The sequence below is a fragment of the Rhinatrema bivittatum genome, chromosome 13, assembly GCF_901001135.1.
Source record: "Rhinatrema bivittatum chromosome 13, aRhiBiv1.1, whole genome shotgun sequence".
NCBI classification, from domain to species: Eukaryota; Metazoa; Chordata; class Amphibia; order Gymnophiona; family Rhinatrematidae; genus Rhinatrema; species Rhinatrema bivittatum.
Window position 1 is genome coordinate 80362684 of NC_042627.1, and position 18905 is coordinate 80381588.

Sequence of the window (18905 nt, forward strand, 5' to 3'; positions counted from 1 at the left end):
GCTGCTCCGTGCAGGTTACCCCATGTTTCTGTTAAGGGTAGTAACTGCCGCTCCGTGCAGGTTACCCCCATGTTTCTGTTAAGGGCAGTAACTGCTGCTCCCTGCAGGTTACCCTCATGTTTCTGTTAAGGGCAGTAACTGCCGCTCTGTGCAGGTTACCCCCATGCCTTCTGTTAAGGGCAGTAACTGCCGCTCTGTGCAGGTTACCCCCATGTTTCTGTTAAGGGCAGTAACTGCCGCTCCCTGCAGGTTACCCCCATGTTTCTGTTAAGGGCAGTAACTGCTGCTCCATGCAGGTTACCCCCATGCCTTCTGTTAAGGGCAGTAACTGCCGCTCCGTGCAGGTTACCCCCATGCCTTCTGTTAAGGGCAGTAACTGCCGCTCCGTGCAGGTTACCCCCATGCCTTCTGTTAAGGGCAGAAACTGCCGCTCTGTGCAGGTTACCCCCATGTTTCTGTTAAGGGCAGTAACTGCCGCTCTGTGCAGGTTACCCCCATGTTTCTGGTAAGGGTAGTAACTGCCGCTCCGTGCAGGTTACCCTCATGTTTCTGGTAAGGGTAGTAACTGCCGCTCCGTGCAGGATACCCTCATGCTGAAATTTTACACTTAAAGTAAACATCGGTTACCCCTTTCCCTCATTCCCATCCTCTGGCCTCCAGTGATCCACAGTGTGTGTCCCCTGCTCTTTTTCATTCCATTACTGTTCTTGTGTTCATCACTTCTTCCGGGAGGGCATCCCAGGCATCCACCACCCTGGCTGTGAAGAAATCTTTCCTGAAGTTGGTTCTAAGTCCGAGGTTCCAAGACTGTGGGTCATGATCTCAGATTGGGTCACAAAACCTTTAGCTGGTGTCACAAGTGCCTCCTTCATCTGCCCTATCTCCCTTGCACCTCCTCTCTTCCAGGATGTGCATATTCAGATCCTTCAGCCTCTCCTCATAAGTCTTCTGGTACAGATCCCACACCATTTTGGTGGCCCTTCTCTGGGTGCCTCGATCCTGTTGCTATCCTTTTGACATATGGGCTAGGTCTGCTCAATTATTCCTCTCCATATTGCCATTCATGCCCATGTCCAAAAACCAATTCTTTATAAAGTATTATTATTTTAATAGCAAGTGTACAGACTTGGGAAACAGCTGAAAATGTCAGTACTTGTAAGCTAGCTCCACGCAGTGAGGAGATTTGATGTTTGTATGGCCTGGTTCTTGTTGCCTGAGAAAGCCAGGAAGGGATACAAATCTCATTTTGAGAATGGTGATTCTCAAACTTTGGTTCAGCAGGCCTCCCAGAGAGCGCTACTGTGTAATTTCATTCTGGAGCTGTAAACTGACTTGTAAGGACACAGCTCCGGCCCTTGCTAACACCCAGAGCTTCTCTATTGGATGAAGGCTCCTGAGACTAAAGCCATTCTGTATAAGAGAAGGAAAGATGCTGAGGGTGGCAGGTCCCCACACTGAAGGAAGGTGAAGGTCAGAACACGTAGGGGCGCCTGTTTAGCAGATTCATCTTTGGTCTTTTTCTGATTTCTGGTATTTAACCCAAAGCGATTTACAGCGTAAAGGAAATCAATCATTCTGAAAGATAGAATGCAGCCTCATCGTACCCTGACCATGACACCTCCCTGCCAGCAGAGGTCTCCTCAGAGCTCCGTTCCATGCTATCCACATTGGCTCCTCATTACTCAGCCTATGGTGCAGCCTCCTTGCCACCAGGACTCCTCAGTATGCCTGCTCTCACCCTTGCCAAGTTCCTCCTACTTGCCTGCACCACACCCAAGCCTCAGCCCTACATAACCCTGACTGGCCCTTGCTTTGATGCTTTTGCATTGAGACTCCCTTGGCTCCTCGCCTTAGCCACTGTTGCCTTGTGGCCTACCCAGGCCCATCCTTGTTTTGCCATGTGGCTTCTGGGCCTTCTCGCTCTTAGCTTTGCCTTGTGGCTTCTGGGCCTTCTCGCTTCTAGCTTTGCCTTGTGGCCTAAGGGCCTTCTTGTACTTTTCCCTGCCTTGCAGCCTATCTGGGCCTTCTCCTGAGCTCTGGCCTATCTAGGCCTTGTCTTGCACTGTAGCCTACCTAGGTCTTTCCATTGTTTTGCCCCTAGGGGCCTTCCCTGCCTAGCACTGCCTTTGGGCCTTTATGTTATATGTTCTGTATTGTCTTTGTTTCGCCCTGTCCTGACCTGTGTTAGTCAAGCTCCAACTCTTCTTTGCCCGCACTCAAGCTCCAGCTCCAGTCTTTGCCTGCACTCAAGCTCCAGGTTCATCCCTTACCTGTACTCTGTTCCTGTCCAAGCCTTGCTCCAGACTCACCATGATGGCCTGCCACCACAGACACCTGCTGGCCCCCAGAACCCAAAGGCTGCTGGTTAGGCGATAGACCGGCCCTAGTCTTGTCCTTCTGTCCTGCGCCACTCTGAGGGTGGTGTTCCCTTCATCCAGCCAGGACCTGAGCCATAACAAGAATCCAGGTTTAACTCCCAAACCTTACCTAATTGGATTCCAGTACAGATGCTATTTTTCTGTTTCCCATCTTACCTGCTTAGAATATGATGCACAAGAACCTAGGTAGAAGGAAAGGGAGAAACTGAGTGCAGGAAGTTGAGGAGTGAACGCATAGGGAACTGCCCTGAAACCTCTCCACTGGGATCTCCAGCAGGATGCGATCAGTTTTAGCAAGGATACAAAAAACAGTGCCCGGCTCGTGGCTTCTTACTGTAGTCATTCAGGGAAGGTTTTGTATTTCCCTGCTTTCCAAGGGCTTACAGGAAAGGCACAAAACCAAAGAAAATCCTTCCTGATTAGGGCTGCACATGAGAGCCTGGCCAGCAGGCATCCGGCAGCAGAGTATGCAGAGAAAACTCCAGGCTTTATGCAAAGAATTGGTCCCCATATTTCCCCCATCCATCTGGCTGGAAAGTATCTGTAGCTGTGTTTCTGCCATCTGCCAAGTGATGGTCAGTGCTTGGAGTTAATGGACTGCAGATTAGACAACACGGGCCTTAACTAGGAAAAAAATGTATTTGCAAGAAAGTTAATTATGGGCATTTGATTTTAATAGTTTTAAGTAGCTGTTAAAATTATCATCTTGTATTGGCAACAGCCCATGAAAGATAAATTCTCAGTCCCCTAGCGTCCTAGGAGAATAGGATGAAGCCTCATGTAGGCCCAGGACTTCTAGGAACGAATCCATAAAAGCCAGCCAAGAGGATGATGGAATTTATTTTAATTGCAAGGCTCGAGCCTCAGTGTCTGAAGGCTATCTCTCTAGGTTATTAGACCAATAGGAAAGAAACACGCATTTCCACAATCACACACTCGTGACTAGGAGTCATAGTGGAGAATACATTGAAATTGTCAGCTCAGTGTACTGTGGCAGTCAAAAAAGCAAACACAATATTAGGAATTTTTAGGAAGGGAATGGCAAATAAAACGGAAAATGTCCATAATGCCTCTGCATCGCTCCATGGTGAGATTGTACCTTGAATACTGTGTACAGTTCTGGTCGCCACATCTCAAAAAAGATATAGTTGCATTGGAGAAGGTACAGAGAAGGGCGACCAAAATGATAAGGGGAATGGAACAGCTCCCCTATGAGAAAAGACTAAAGAGGTTAGGGCTGTTCAGCTTGGAGAGGAGTTGGCTGAGGGAGGATATGATAGAGGTCTATAAAAGCATGAGAACTAGAATGGGTAAATGTGAATTGGTTATTTACTCTTCCAGATAATAGGACTAGGGGGCACTTCATGAAGTTAGCAAGTAGCACATTTAAAACAAATCAGAGAAAATTATTTTTCACTCCATGCACAGTTAAGCTCTGGAATTCTTTGCCGGAGGATGTGGTTAGGGCAGTTAGTGTAACTGGGTTTAAAAAAGGTTTGGATAAGTTCTTGGAGGAGAAGTCCATTAACTGCTATTAATCAAGTTGTCTAGAGAACAGCCAAGGTTTATTACTGGCATCAGTAGCATGGGATCTTCTTAGTGTTTGGGTACTTGCCAGGTTCTTGCGGCCTGGTTTGGCCACTGTTGGAAACAGGATGCTGGGCTTGATGGACCCTTGGTCTGACCCAGTATGACAACTTCTTACAGTGACTATATAAATGTAATAACGTACAAAGGTACATACACACTCTCACATGAACAACAGCTAATAAGGAACTCTGATGTGAGAGATACTTTCCCCGAATCATTTTGGTTTCCTTTTTTGGCCCATCTCCTAAGGGCAGACTAATAATGTGCAGCTCTTCTAACTGCTTGGGAGGGTACAGGTTTGTGGGCAGAGTCTGTCTTCCTCTCGCTGACTGGGTGACCCAGCCTGGCTCATTCCAGGGCTAGAGCACAATCCAAGGGCATATTCCAAATTTGATCTGATTAGACATCAGACTCGCTAAGGATTCTTCCCTGTACGTTCCCAAGCAGCTGATGTTTTGGTGAATTCCTGCCTCGGGTATGTGTGAAGCATGCTTGTATCTTGACCCCACCCTCTCATGACACAACCACACTCTCTCGTTTGTATATTGGTGGTATTATCATGAGACAGCTGGAGAACCAGGGAGGCCAGGATTCAAATCTTGCTACTGCTCCTTGTGACTTGGGCAAATCACGTCCCCCTCCATGGCCTCAGGTCCAGACTTAAGGCCCAGTTTACTAAGCATATTCCTATAGACACAGACTGGAAGAAAGTGTTTAGTAAATCGGACCTCTGGGACAGAGAAATACCTGCAGTACCTGAATTTACCTTGCCTTGAGCTACATCCAAATTAATCAAATAGATTGATAATTGATAGAGTGAAGCAATAAGGGAGGAAAGCGAGCAGGCAGGATAGATGGACAGGCAGATGGAGAGCTGACTAGCGTCCCCAGGCTGTCGTACTGCACAACCTTTAGTAAAGCGTGCCCAGATGGTTTTGAGAGCTACTTGGGGCCGGCCTAGTAACATTTCGTCATTGTCTTTCACTTCCTCTGGCTGGGAATTGTAATCCTTCCCCTGTGCTTGGTTTTGCAGGGTATTCCCAGGGCTTGCGTGCCGGTGTCCGTGACTTGGGGCTGCAACAAAACCTGCAGATGGGACGGCTCTGCGACATACAAGGTACTGTGCGGGCATTCAGGGCTCGGCCTCCTCTGTTTGTGTACCAGTGACGGAAAGACACACCACAAGCACTGCTTTCCTGACAGGCGCCAGCGCTGTAAATAACCAACCGACATGCTGTGGCCGTTACGCCTTGCATCGTGCGTGTCCTGTAGTTTGGGGCACCATAGCCTCCCCTGGAAAGTTCCGGTAAGGCGACAGTTGTGAGACCCGTTTTTAAAGGCATTTACAGAAAGCAGTCCTCCCGCGTCCCGGCTGAAAGTACATGCGGTGTCCCACAAGTTGGGGAAGGCAGGCTGGCAACATTTGCACCTGCCAGCGGAAGAGCAGCTTGTGTACATCGACATATGCACACTGTGTACTCTGCCAACCTCTTCCTAATGCAAGTAACAGGTTTGCACGCTGGGAAGGTCCGCACGTGTGTTTAGACGCCCTGAGGGGGACCGTTCTCACCCAAGGTAATTTACACAGCCGGACAGCTCTGAAAATTCTTCTCCCCAGGGGGGCCATTTCCACTAAGCAAACTTGCCCTGGTGGCCCCAATGGAAGTAATCTCATGCATATTCATTGTGCGTGCCCTGAAAGGCCCAGCAAGCCCTGGTCCTTCCTGACCAGCTTCACTTTGAAAGTTCGCTGACGTTACATGAGCTCAAAAGAACCCATGGACCCTGCCCCTGCTCTTTCCGCGGCTGGGCTGAGGAGGGAGAGACTGTGCCTGGGTCTTTCAAACTGTAATTACTCCCCCAGGTCCAGGGACATGTAGGGCCTGATTTAAGGAATGTTTTTCCCGTAGGCATAGCTGAATACAACCAGGCTCACTGGTTTGGACAGTTACATCCCTTTGGAAATCGCCTTCCCCAAGGATAAGCTCCCATTGTCCAGATAGGGAAGTGCAACAGAACATGAGTGGGTCCGTTTTCAGACAGGGCCAGAGTATCTCAGCACCAATAATGTGGCATCAGATGCTAAAACCAGCAGCACTTGTGCAAGTATTCCTAATATCAGAAAAACAAATCTGACCCCCACAAGTGCAATATTGATGCACTGCATTGCATGCAAATCTCTGCAGAATGATTCATTCATATTAACATGAGGTTAATGTGCCTGCCCTTGCTCTCCGGCCCCCCTCCCTGCGGATCTTTAAAGGGACATTCGCCCCAAGAGATGGTTTCCTCTCAGCAACTCTCCTACCCCCCCAAGAGATGCAGTGGTGATAACTTCCTCCATCCCCGAATGGATGAACCACGAGATTCCCACTAGCCTTCCTGGTCCCCTCGCCCCCTGCTGCTGCTCTCTGCGGGTTACCCCCATGAATACTTTCACACCACTTCTGTTCTGAGCCGGCACTAACGCTCCCTGCAGGTTACCCGGGCTTCTATACCATTCTCATTTGCCACTAGGGATCCTCTTTACTTATCTCCACATTTTGCATTCTGTTACCTTTTTTAAACATAGAGCACGTTTTGCTTCTTCTGGGCGTCCATTCCATGCATCCTTCACCCTTTCCATGAAAACATATTTTTGGATGTTCCTCCGATGTCCACCCATCTGGAGCTTTCATTCCTCTGAAAAAGATTTGCTGCTTGTGCCTGCTTCATACACAGTGGGCAGGTTGCTGGCAGAGACTGAATGTAATTTATTCTATGTATTTATTTATGTGCCACTTACACCCAGTGCTAGGTGGCTCACCTCCACACATTCATAAAATCAGAACATGGTTTAATGGGCAGACACCTTCATCTAACTTCTGCTTCTAAGGTAAATGTCCATAGGTATAAAAAATGCAACTGAATGAAAGTGATATTGAATATTGATTAAATGTCAAAGAGACTATGATCTTCACCTGGTTCAGAAGGATATGGCTGCAGCTTTCTTGTGGTAGAACATTTGGGGTTAAATTAAATTATTTGCTCACTGCAGGACACTGTAATAGAACATCTGTCCTCACAAGTGGAATTCTGTCCAGATGTGTATGTGCAAGCATCACCTTATACATTATTAGAAATGTTTTACAAAAATATCCAAAAATAATTGCTTTTCCAGCCTTTCTAATTTCTCTCCCAATCCGTTTAGCTCCCTCCAAACACTCTGTCCCCTTGCCTTCCACGCTTCCTGGTAATAGTCCAACAGGGAGCTGCGGGTCCATAAAAAGCATTGCTTGTATTTTTATTAAGCATTTTTAGTTTCAAAAGTAAGATTACAGTAGTGGGAGGAGAAAGAGGAGAAACCATGCTGCCCTGTGTTTTCCTGGAAACGCCATGAGCGCCTCCTCTGCAGCAACAATGAATTATAACCCGGGTCCTGATGCAGTCTGTCCTGCATACCTGTGACCTGTCGGCTCAGATCCACAGCTCATGCCGAATGGAGCTGATGGGTCCGGACCTATGGCTAGGGAGGACAATTACTGCTGCTCAGACATGCCAAGGAGCGAGGAAGCTTCTCTGCACCTTTCAGCCTACAAGAGGATTGGAAGTATCTGAAAGGTTGCCATGAAATGAGAGAGAAAGAGGCAACACCCCCAGCTTTCCACTCTGCGCTCGCACGTGCACACACATATCTGCACACACACACACACATCTACACACACACACACACACACACACACAGTCTGAAGTAACCCTATGGATTCTGTTTTGTTCTAGATTCCAATGTGGATGTCATTTATATCTGCCCACTGGAGCTGCAGGAAGAGACGCTGCAGTATTACTCTAAACTCCTGGGGTTACAGGCAGCTGTCAGATCTGGCAACCCCCAGGACATGGATGACCTGCAGGACAGGTTCAAAATCCTCACCCCTGAAGCTATAAACAGCTTCCCGGTGAGTTTGGGCTTCTAATTACTGCCGCTTCAGGGCTGCCGTAAAATTAAATTGGAAATGTTATAACTTGCAACGCTCTGGCACACATCAGTAAAATATATTACTGAAAGTTTAACAGCTTTACTGATTAGAATACTAGTTAGACTCTTGGAAATAACTCTCCCATGTTAGTTTTGTGCATCTGGCGGTGGAACTTACTAACCCACGTGGCTGAAACCTTCTCCGACCTGGATTTTCCACAAGCCATGGCAGGCAGTGAAGGGCCAAAGACCCCACAATGTGTTGGAACCCTAACTCACTAAATAATCAGATCAGTATGACTAGCCTGCCTCTGCCCTCTGCACTGACTGCAGAGCTGAAGAATTCACCCTCACGTCCGCTTCCACTCTGGGGATGGTGAAAACTGCAGGATATAATGTAGTATCCAGAAAATTGAATTGTTTTGTACAAAAATGTGAAAGTTCTGAGCCAAAAAGGAGAGTTTGCAAAGCCATTGATCCTCTGTCTGACTAAAGGTCCACAGGGGCTTCATAGCCAGGTTAAAAAGAGGCATTGGAGGAACAGTCCACGCAATTCCAGTTTCAGATCTCTGCGCACTATTCTGCCTTGAGTGCTGCTGTGAGTGCCTGCTCATACTCACAGCAGGCACAAAGCCTGCAGCCACTTTGAACGCGCATGCTCTGTGGTCCATAGATTTCCCTTGGAAAATCTACAGCAACATGCACAGCTATAAGTGCTGCAGAGGTTGCAGGCAGCGTGGGCTAGTCAGAATTCCCACCAAATGCATTAAATTGTTTGCGCAAAGTACTCTAACAGGGCTGTACAAGAACATATTTTTCATGTTCACTGTGTTGCCTCTTATATGATCTTACCTGGCTAATGTCTTTATTTTCTACATTGCTATCAAGGGAAGAATTGATGGAAAACTCAACAAGGGAGTTTATAAAAAATATGCAAGCACCAGTGAAGATCCAGCTTAGAGCTTCTTGTTCATGTAGAGAGGTCTAGGCTAACAATGACTGGACAGGAGTAGGAGGAAAACTAGTTATGGCCAATTGGGGAGGGCTAGCTATGATTATGTAGAGATTGGGGGAATGCCAGTAATAGTTTCCTGTATTTACCCAGATAAGTCCAGACTCCTGCCTCCCTTCCAGCAGATGGAGATAGAGAAAGTTTTATGGACACTGCAACTTAACCACAAGTGCTACCTGTGGTTCCTCAGTATTTCTTGGTCTCCAGCAGATGGTAGCTGATCCTTTCCCGATCAGCGCAGGAACGGTGTCCATTTTGGATTCGCCGTTGGCCATTACTGCACTGCTGGGGGAGGAGGGGGATGCTCCTTCCACGCTTCTCTCCAGCCCGTTCGAGTTCCGGATGCGATCAGGGGGATTTTGAGGAGGAAGGGGGCCTCATGCTGCTGGGTTCTGGCTCTTTTCCTGCCAGGGTCAGGAGCATTTAGGCTTTTTTCTACAGATTTTGTGCTCTGTAGTATGAGGCTTACCTGGCCAAGCAGCTTGTGTGGCTAGGGACTTGCAGTCCCAGCCAGCCCCGTCAACTGAGGGGCGTATGGTAGACCCAAAACAAATTTGTTCTGGGAAACAATGGATTTCCCCAGTTCAAAGGTTGCTGGGTTCCCCCTTGGGTTCTGGCCCAGGGGAGGATGGGTCGTATAAGTCTGGTGAGAGAGCACTGGAGGCTCCTGACCTGGATATTCTGGTAGATCCAGTGGACCTGGTGGCCGGAAGTGCGGGTCAAGGGGATGGTCCATCAGTCCCAGTCACCGAAGGTAGTACGTCTTTTTAGAAGAGAAGAGCTTGATGCCTTGCTACCTTTGGCTTTTCAGGTTCTGGGGTTAACATCCCCCAGGAGAACTCTGATTTGGAAGGGGCAGATGCGGTCCTGGATGGGATGCCGGGTCCCTGATGGCCTTCCTGTATCACAGGTCAGTAAAGAAGCTGGTGGAAGCAGAATGGGGAGCTCCCGCTTCTGGATTAAAGGTGGGAAGGGCCATGGCGAAGCTCTATCCATTGCCTGAACAGGCATTGGAACTTTTTGCTCTCCCTAAAGTCAATGCTGCGGTGATGGTGGTGGCGGTGGTAGGGGCGCTTCGGAAGGAAGGGATTTTGGTGCATCTGTATCTGGATGACTGGCTTATCAGGGCAAAGTTAGAGGTTCTTTGTCCTCAGTCGGTTCAAAAGGTTCTTTATGTGCTCCAGTCACTAGGTTGGGAGTGAATGTAGCGTTACCAACGTAGTCCCTGGAGTATCTTGGGGCTCGGTTTGACACTCTAGTCGGCAAGGTGTATCTCTCAGAGAAGGGCGTTCTGAAGCTGCAGGATCAGATTCGGCAGTTGTTACAGTTACAGGTGCCCAAAGTATGGGATTATTTGCAAGTTCTGGGCTCTATGGCCTCGACACTGGAATTAGTGCCGTGGGCTTTTGTTTACATGAGACTGTTGCAGAGAGCGCATTTGGCTCAGTGGAACCCTGTCTTGGAGGAATTTCAGTTTCCATTACCACTCGAGGGCATTGCATGGGAGAGCCTTTCCTGGTGGCTTCTAACTACCAGTCTTGTCCGGGATGTGGACCTCGAAGTTCTGGATTGGGTGGTAGTTACTACCGATGCCTGTCTCTCTGGTTGGGGAGCAGTGTGTCAGCACCAGTCAGCTCAGGGTGGCTGGTCCCTGAAAGAGTCTGCATGGTCTATCAACTGGCTAGAGACCAGAGCAGTCCGCTTAGCCTTGCAGGAATTTCTACCGTTAGTGAGAGGTCGGTCATTAAGGGTTCTCTTGGACAATGCGACAACAGTGGCTTATATCAATTGTCAGGGCGGAACTAAGAGTCAAGCAGTAGCCCAAGAGGCACAAGAGTTAGTTCTTTGGGCAGAGCAGCACCTGGAGCAAATAGCGGCATCCCATATAGCCAGAGTAGAAAACGTTCAAATGGATTATTTGAGTCGGACAGTGCTGGATCCAGGTGAGTGGTAATTGTTGGAGTCCGCGATGCAGCTCATTCACGAGCAGCGGGCTCTCCCCATATGGACTTAATGGCAACTCGTCTGAATGCCAAGGCCTTTCAATTTTTCAGTCTGAGGCGAGAGCACGGGGCTGAGGTCGTCAATGCTCTGGTACTATCTTGGCCAGGGAGTGGTTCTTCTTTGTCTTTCCTCCCTGGCCGCTCAAGGGCAAGGTGTTCCGTCACATAGAAAAGCTTAAGGGAGAAGTGGTCTTGGTGGCACCGGAATGGCCACGGCATCCGTGGTTCGCGGAGCTGGTCAACTTGACTTTGGATGGACTGATTTGTTTTCATCAACTGGAGGGTCTTCTGCATCAGGGACCCATATTTTCTGACTAGGCTGCTCACTTTTGTCTAGCAGCATGGCTTTTGAGAGGTGGCGTTTGAGACATAGGGGTTATCCAGAGGCAATCATTACTATGTTGTTGCAAGCCTGGAGAAAGTCTACTAATATTTCATACGTATGAGTATGGAAGGTGTTTGAGTCCTGGTATTCCGCTAAAGGTGTTTGCCCTCTCAGGTCATCAGTCTCTGACATTTTGTCCTTTCTGCAAGAAGGTTTTGCCAAAGGCTTGTGTCTCAGCTCACTTAAAGTTCAAGTGGCAGCTCTAGATTGTCTTCGTGTCCTTTATTTCTGCACATCTGGACATTATTTGGTTCCTTAGGGGGACAAAGAATTTGCGTCCTCCACTTCGGGTTTGTCTATCCTGGAATCTTAATCTTGTCCTCGGGTTTATGTGCGGCTCCTTTTGAACCACTCCGGAGAGCGACGCTGAAGGACTTGACTCTTAAGGTTGGTTTTCTGATGGCCACATGTTAGGCTAGGAGGATTTCTGAGTTGCAGACTCTGTCGTGTCTGGACCCATTCCTTCAGATTTCAAATTCGGGGGTCTTGTTGAGGACAGTACCTTTTTTTTTGCCAAAGTAGTTTTGGCTTTTCACATGAATCAGACAGTGGAGCTCCCAACCTTTCCCACAGTGGACGCATCCACTCCTCATGTGAGGGCGCTCAAATTGTTAGTTATAAGAAGAGCTTTGTTGAGGTATCTCAAGGTAACAAATGACTTCAGGAGGTCAGATCACTTTTTGTTCTGTGGAGCGGTCTGAAGAGGGGCTTTCAGGCTTCTAATGCTACTATTGCTCGTTGGCTTAAGGAGGCTATTGGTTCCACTTATATTATTCATGGTTGTCCAGTTCTGGAGGGATTGTGTGCTCATTCTACACGTTCTCAGGTGGTCTTGTGGGGCAGAGGCTCAGCTTGTTTCTTCACAGGAGATTTGCAGGGCAGCAACTTGGAAGTCACTACATACTATTGCAAGCACTATCGTCTGGATGTGGGAGGTACGGGTTCCCTATCTTTTGGCAAAAGTGTTCTGCGAGCAGGACTCTCCAGGTCCCATCCTGAGTAGGGATCTTTGGTACATCCCAGGAGTCTGGCCTGATCCGGGTACGTACAGGGAAAGGAAAATTGGTTCTTACCTGCTAATTTTCGTTCCTGTAGTACCACAGATCAGTCCAGAACCCACCCATTCTATTGAGGGGGAGAGTCGCCCACTCATTCTGTTTTTTGTAGCAAAACATATTTTTCATATTTTTGTAAGTTTTGGAAAGTTTGGACGTTTTTTTGAAATTTGTGGTGATTGGCTTGGGTGAGATTAATAGTGAGGAACTGCAGGTAGCACATGTGGTTAAGAAGCAGTGTCAGAAAACATTCTCCATCTCCATCTGCTGGAAGGGAGGAAAAACCCAGGAGTCTGGACTGATCTCTGGTACTACAGGAATGAAAATTAGCAGGTAAGAACCAATTTTCCTTTGGGTGCGAGATCAGGGAAAGAATATTAGTGGTTGTGTGCAGGTCAGGAATTCGTAATGACAGGTAGTGGATCGGGGAAGACTGGAACTAGGTCAGGGTAGTGGTAGTGCAGAGGTCAGGGAGTGCCACTGACAGATGGGTAGTAGAACAGGGAAAGGTTGGCAATAGTTAGGCAAAGGATTAATAGAAGACTGCCAATAACTGCTCAGGGAGGGCTCATTGATTATGTGGAGGTTGAAGATGTTATGTGATGGTTGAGGAAGGCCAAGAATAGATGGGTGGGGGAAGGGGAAAGTTAATAGGGGTATTTGGAATGGTAAGCACTGGTTGTAGGGGGTTTGGAGACATGAAGCAGAGCTGAGCTCCTTCAGCCAGAAAGAAAATAGCATAAATATACAAAAACAGCGGAATGGAAGAAGCTGTTAGGGAATTGGATTCTGTATGGATTGTCACTTGCCTAGAATTCTGTTCCCAAGAAAGAGATTGTTTACTGAAGATGGGCAGAAATGAATCCAAGCTCTGCCACGTACTGCATAATCTCCTTCAGCCAGGGTAGGAGTAGACAAAGAGCTCCTCACTGTTTTGCATGTTGCCTTTCATTGAGCAAGCTCCGTCAGTGGCTGCATGTCTGCTTCCGAAGAGCACTCAGTTTGATAGAAAGATGCATTCCTGTATCCCTTACAGCTAAGATTATTACATGCAGTGCACTCACAAGAAGCCCACTTGTTCTTTGTAAATATGAAAGCTAGGCCGGAGCTCGGTCCTCCTGCAGAACAGCTGCTGCCGTTAGCAGCCGGTGTGCCGAATCTCCCCTCTCCGTTTCCAATAGTTTTGGGGTTGGATGCGTTCCTTCAGCAGTGCCAGAAGTGCTGCTGGGATGCATTGCTCTTCTCCCAAGGCAGTGAGCTTCCTTTCTGAGTGACAGACGGATAATTCAGTGTGGATCAAATAAATACAGATGTGCTGTAATTACTTCTATTCCCAATGAGCCCATTTGCAGCAGAGTAAAGATGTGAACAATTATAGAGCCTCACCTCAACAGCTTTTATCAATTTAGATGGCTAAACTACAGCAGAGGTCGTAACCTTGCCTGCTATTAATAATGGATTTATCAGGCGCAGGCTCAGGCATACAACACACAACAGTTTAGCAAGACAGAAGGAATTTGTTTAGACATAGCACCTTTCGTGCAAGTCGTGCCCCAGTGAATTTTACGGATGCACTGCCTATCATACAGAGAGAAATGCAGAGCTGTGAGAGATGTTATTGAAAATGTACAAAAGGTTAAATGTAAAATCTATAAATGGTATGAAATATGTCTAGATGGGAGGGGAAAGCCCACCCATGGTGCTCATCAGACACTAGAGGAAGTGAGCTGTGGAGGCCTCTGTTCCAAAAATGACAGTCTGAACAAATGTGATGTCTCTCATCACAGGTAAAAACTGTCTCCTGGAGTCTGCAGGGCCAGAGACCATACAGAGAAGTTTATTGGTTGTTTAAGATGAGCCATAGCTCTAATCATAAGGAACTTGCTACTAGACTACAAAAGGACATTAGAAAGCAAAGATTAAAGATTGTATTACGTTATGTGAGGGTCCCAGACTGCCTACAGCAGGTCCTCAGCGCTACAGTCCTATGGGAGGGTCTCCCCGGTACCACACTCAGGTGTGAGGGTCCCAGACTCCCTGCAATGCTCCTCGGTACTACACTCAGGTGTGGGGGTCCCAGACTCCCTGCAATGCTCCCCGGCACTACACTCAGGTGTGGGGGTCCCAGACTCCCTGCAATGCTCCCCAGTACTACACTCAGGTGTGAGGGTCCCAGACTCCCTGCAGTGCTCCCCGGTACTACACTCAGGTGTGAGGGTCCCAGACTCCCTGCAGTGCTCCCCGGCACTACACTCAGGTGTGAGGGTCCCAGACTCCCTGCAGTGCTCCCTGGTACTACACTCAGGTGTGGGGGTCCCAGACTCCCTGCAATGCTCCCCAGTACTACACTCAGGTGTGAGGGTCCCAGACTCCCTGCAATGCTCCCCGGCACTACACTCAGGTGTGGGGGTCCCAGACTCCCTGCAATGCTCCCCAGTACTACACTCAGGTGTGGGGGTCCCAGACTCCCTGCAATGCTCCTCGGTACTACACTCAGGTGTGGGGTCCCAGACTCCCTGCAATGCTCCTCGGTACTACACTCAGGTGTGAGGGTCCCAGACTCCCTGCAATGCTCCCCGGTACTACACTCAGGTGTGGGGGTCCCAGACTCCCTGCAATGCTCCCCGGTACTACACTCAGGTGTGGGGGTCCCAGACTCCCTGCAATGCTCCTCGGTACTACACTCAGGTGTGAGGGTCCCAGACTCCCTGCAATGCTCCCCGGTACTACACTCAGGTGTGGGGGTCCCAGACTCCCTGCAATGCTCCCCGGTACTATACTCAGGTGTGGGGGTCCCAGACTCCCTGCAATGCTCCCCGGTACTATACTCAGGTGTGAGGGTCCCAGACTCCCTGCAATGCTCCCCGGCACTACACTCAGGTGTGGGGGTCCCAGACTCCCTGCAATGCTCCCCGGTACTACACTCAGGTGTGGGGGTCCCAGACTCCCTGCAATGCTCCCCGGCACTACACTCAGGTGTGAGGGTCCACACTCTGCAGTGCTCCCCGGTACTACACTCAGGTGTGAGGGTCCCACACTCTGCAGTGCTCCCCAGTACTACACTCAGGTGTGAGGGTCCCAGACTCCCTGCAATGCTCCCCGGTACTACACTCAGGTGTGAGGGTCCCAGACTCCCTGCAATGCTCCTCGGTACTACACTCAGGTGTGAGGGTCCCAGACTCCCTGCAATGCTCCCCGGTACTACACTCAGGTGTGGGGGTCCCAGACTCCCTGCAATGCTCCCCGGCACTACACTCAGGTGTGGGGGTCCCAGACTCCCTGCAATGCTCCCCGGTACTACACTCAGGTGTGAGGGTCCCACACTCTGCAGTGCTCCCTGGTACTACACTCAGGTGTGAGGGTCCCAGACTCCCTGCAATGCTCCCCGGTACTACACTCAGGTGTGAGGGTCCCAGACTCCCTGCAATGCTCCCCGGCACTACACTCAGGTGTCGGGGTCCCAGACTCTGCAGTGCTCCCCAATACTACACTCAGGTGTGAGGGTCCCAGACTCCCTGCAATGCTCCCCGGCACTACACTCAGGTGTGGGGGTCCCAGACTCCCTGCAATGCTCCCCGGTACTACACTCAGGTGTGAGGGTCCCAGACTCCCTGCAATGCTCCCCGGTACTACACTCAGGTGTGAGGGTCCCAGACTCCCTGCAGTGCTCCCTGGTACTACACTCAGGTGTGAGGGTCCCAGACTCCCTGCAGTGCTCCCCGGTACTACACTCAGGTGTGGGGGTCCCAGACTCCCTGCAGTGCTCCCTGGTACTACACTCAGGTGTGAGGGTCCCAGACTCCCTGCAGTGCTCCCTGGTACTACACTCAGGTGTGAGGGTCCCAGACTCCCTGCAGTGCTCCCTGGTACTACACTCAGGTGTGGGGGTCCCAGACTCCCTGCAATGCTCCCCGGCACTACACTCAGGTGTGAGGGTCCCACACTCTGCAATGCTCCCCGGTACTACACTCAGGTGTGAGGGTCCCAGACTCCCTGCAGTGCTCCCCGGTACTACACTCAGGTGTGGGGGTCCCAGACTCCCTGCAATGCTCCCCGGTACTACACTCAGGTGTGGGGGTCCCAGACTCCCTGCAATGCTCCCCGGTACTACACTCAGGTGTGGGGGTCCCAGACTCCCTGCAGTGCTCCCCGGCACTACACTCAGGTGTGAGGGTCCCAGACTCCCTGCAATGCTCCCCGGTACTACACTCAGGTGTGGGGGTCCCAGACTCCCTGCAATGCTCCCCGGTACTACACTCAGGTGTGAGGGTCCCAGACTCCCTGCAATGCTCCCCGGTACTACACTCAGGTGTGGGGGTCCCAGACTCCCTGCAATGCTCCCCGGTACTACACACAGGTGTGAGGGTCCCAGACTCCCTGCAGTGCTCCCCGGTACTACACTCAGGTGTGGGGGTCCCAGACTCCCTGCAATGCTCCCCGGTACTACACTCAGGTGTGGAGGGTCCCAGACTCCCTGCAATGCTCCCCGGTACTACACTCAGGTGTGGGGGTCCCAGACTCCCTGCAGTGCTCCCCGGCACTACACTCAGGTGTGGGGGTCCCAGACTCCCTGCAATGCTCCCCGGTACTACACTCAGGTGTGGGGGTCCCAGACTCCCTGCAATGCTCCCCGGTACTACACTCAGGTGTGGGGTCCCAGACTCCCTGCAATGCTCCCCGGTACTACACTCAGGTGTGAGGGTCCCAGACTCCCTGCAATGCTCCCCGGTACTACACTCAGGTGTGGGGGTCCCAGACTCCCTGCAGTGCTCCCCGGCACTACACTCAGGTGTGGGGGTCCCAGACTCCCTGCAATGCTCCCCGGTACTACACTCAGGTGTGGGGGTCCCAGACTCCCTGCAGTGCTCCCCGGCACTACACTCAGGTGTGAGGGTCCCAGACTCCCTGCAGTGCTCCCCGGCACTACACTCAGGTGTGGGGGTCCCAGACTCCCTGCAATGCTCCCCGGTACTACACTCAGGTGTGGGGGTCCCAGACTCCCTGCAATGCTCCCCGGTACTACACTCAGGTGTGGGGGTCCCAGACTCCCTGCAATGCTCCCCGGTACTACACTCAGGTGTGAGGGTCCCAGACTCCCTGCAATGCTCCTCGGTACTACACTCAGGTGTGGGGGTCCCAGACTCCCTGCAATGCTCCCCCGGCACTACACTCAGGTGTGAGGGTCCCAGACTCTGCAGTGCTCCCTGGTACTACACTCAGGTGTGAGGGTCCCAGACTCCCTGCAGTGCTCCCTGGTACTACACTCAGGTGTGAGGGTCCCAGACTCCCTGCAGTGCTCCCTGGTACTACACTCAGGTGTGAGGGTCCCAGACTCCCTGCAGTGCTCCCTGGTACTACACTCAGGTGTGAGGGTCCCAGACTCCCTGCAGTGCTCCCTGGTACTACACTCAGGTGTGAGGGTCCCAGACTCCCTGCAATGCTCCCTGGTACTACACTCAGGTGTGAGGGTCCCAGACTCCCTGCAGTGCTCCCTGGTACTACACTCAGGTGTGAGGGTCCCAGACTCTGCAGTGCTCCCTGGTACTACACTCAGGTGTGAGGGTCCCAGACTCCCTGCAGTGCTCCCCGGCACTACACTCAGGTGTGAGGGATCCACATTCCCTGCAGCGCTCCTCAGAATAACACTGCATTCCTTTCACTGCCTGCCTATTATTACAGTCACTTTATCCAGTGGATATCTCAAAATGCGAACATGCAGTCTTTTCCCAGCATATGAAGAAGTCTGTATCTGAGCTGCAGGAATAGCTTTTGCCTGAGCTCAAAGAATACCTGTGTATAAGCCTTCTCCTATTACTCCTCCTGCCACAGACAGATTTGGGACAGGAATGGGATCTGGGCACTTTTGTTCTGTTCCATTGCCAGCTTTGATCTGCTTCCTTTCCCAGAGCCATTCCATGTGTCTAGCCACTCTGCTAAAATACAGTCCCAGGACTTTGCAGCGAATCAAGCTCCTGACGCAAGGGAAAGAAGCTTACATCGTAGGAGGACTCCTTCATCTGGATGACTTGGCCGTGGCCGACATACTCAATGTCCCCGTGCTGGGGTCTGAGCCAGGTGTGGCACAGCTGTACAACACCAAGTCTGGAAGTAAAAGGATCTTTGCCAGTGCAGGGGTGCCAACTCCTCCCGGGGATTACGACATCCACAGCCTACAGCAGGTAGTGTACACGATCATCTCACTAAGGCTACATCTAACAGCAGCCGGCAGCTGGAACATGCTTTAAACCATTTCACCCCACTAACTGGCTAAGTGTAACCAATCTCAAGGCATGAAAGGGGCAGGCTTATCACTTAGAGCCCGATATTGAAAGTGCGTTCAGCGTGCGATAGCCGGATAAGCTACTTAGCTGGATAACTTATCTGGCTAAGTAGCAATATTTAGCCTTAGCTGGCTAAGTTATGTGGGCAAGTTTTACCTGCCAATGAGCAGGTTTAACTTAGCCAGTAATAACATATCCAGATAAGTCAGCTACATGAACGGCCTGCTTTCCCTGTACGTACCAGGA

The 18905-nt window shown here is 50.4% G+C and overlaps 1 protein-coding gene across 1 annotated transcript in view; it reads left to right on the forward strand.

Moving 5' to 3' along the window:
- LOC115074654 (IQ domain-containing protein H-like) overlaps positions 1-18905 on the forward strand; it is a gene marked incomplete at its 5' end in the record, with an annotated part of 119976 nt that overhangs the window by 17083 nt on the left and 83988 nt on the right. The window contains 3 exon segments of the mRNA XM_029574294.1: positions 5002-5085; positions 7728-7903; positions 18285-18557. Coding sequence (XP_029430154.1) covers positions 5002-5085; positions 7728-7903; positions 18285-18557 — 533 coding nt within the window.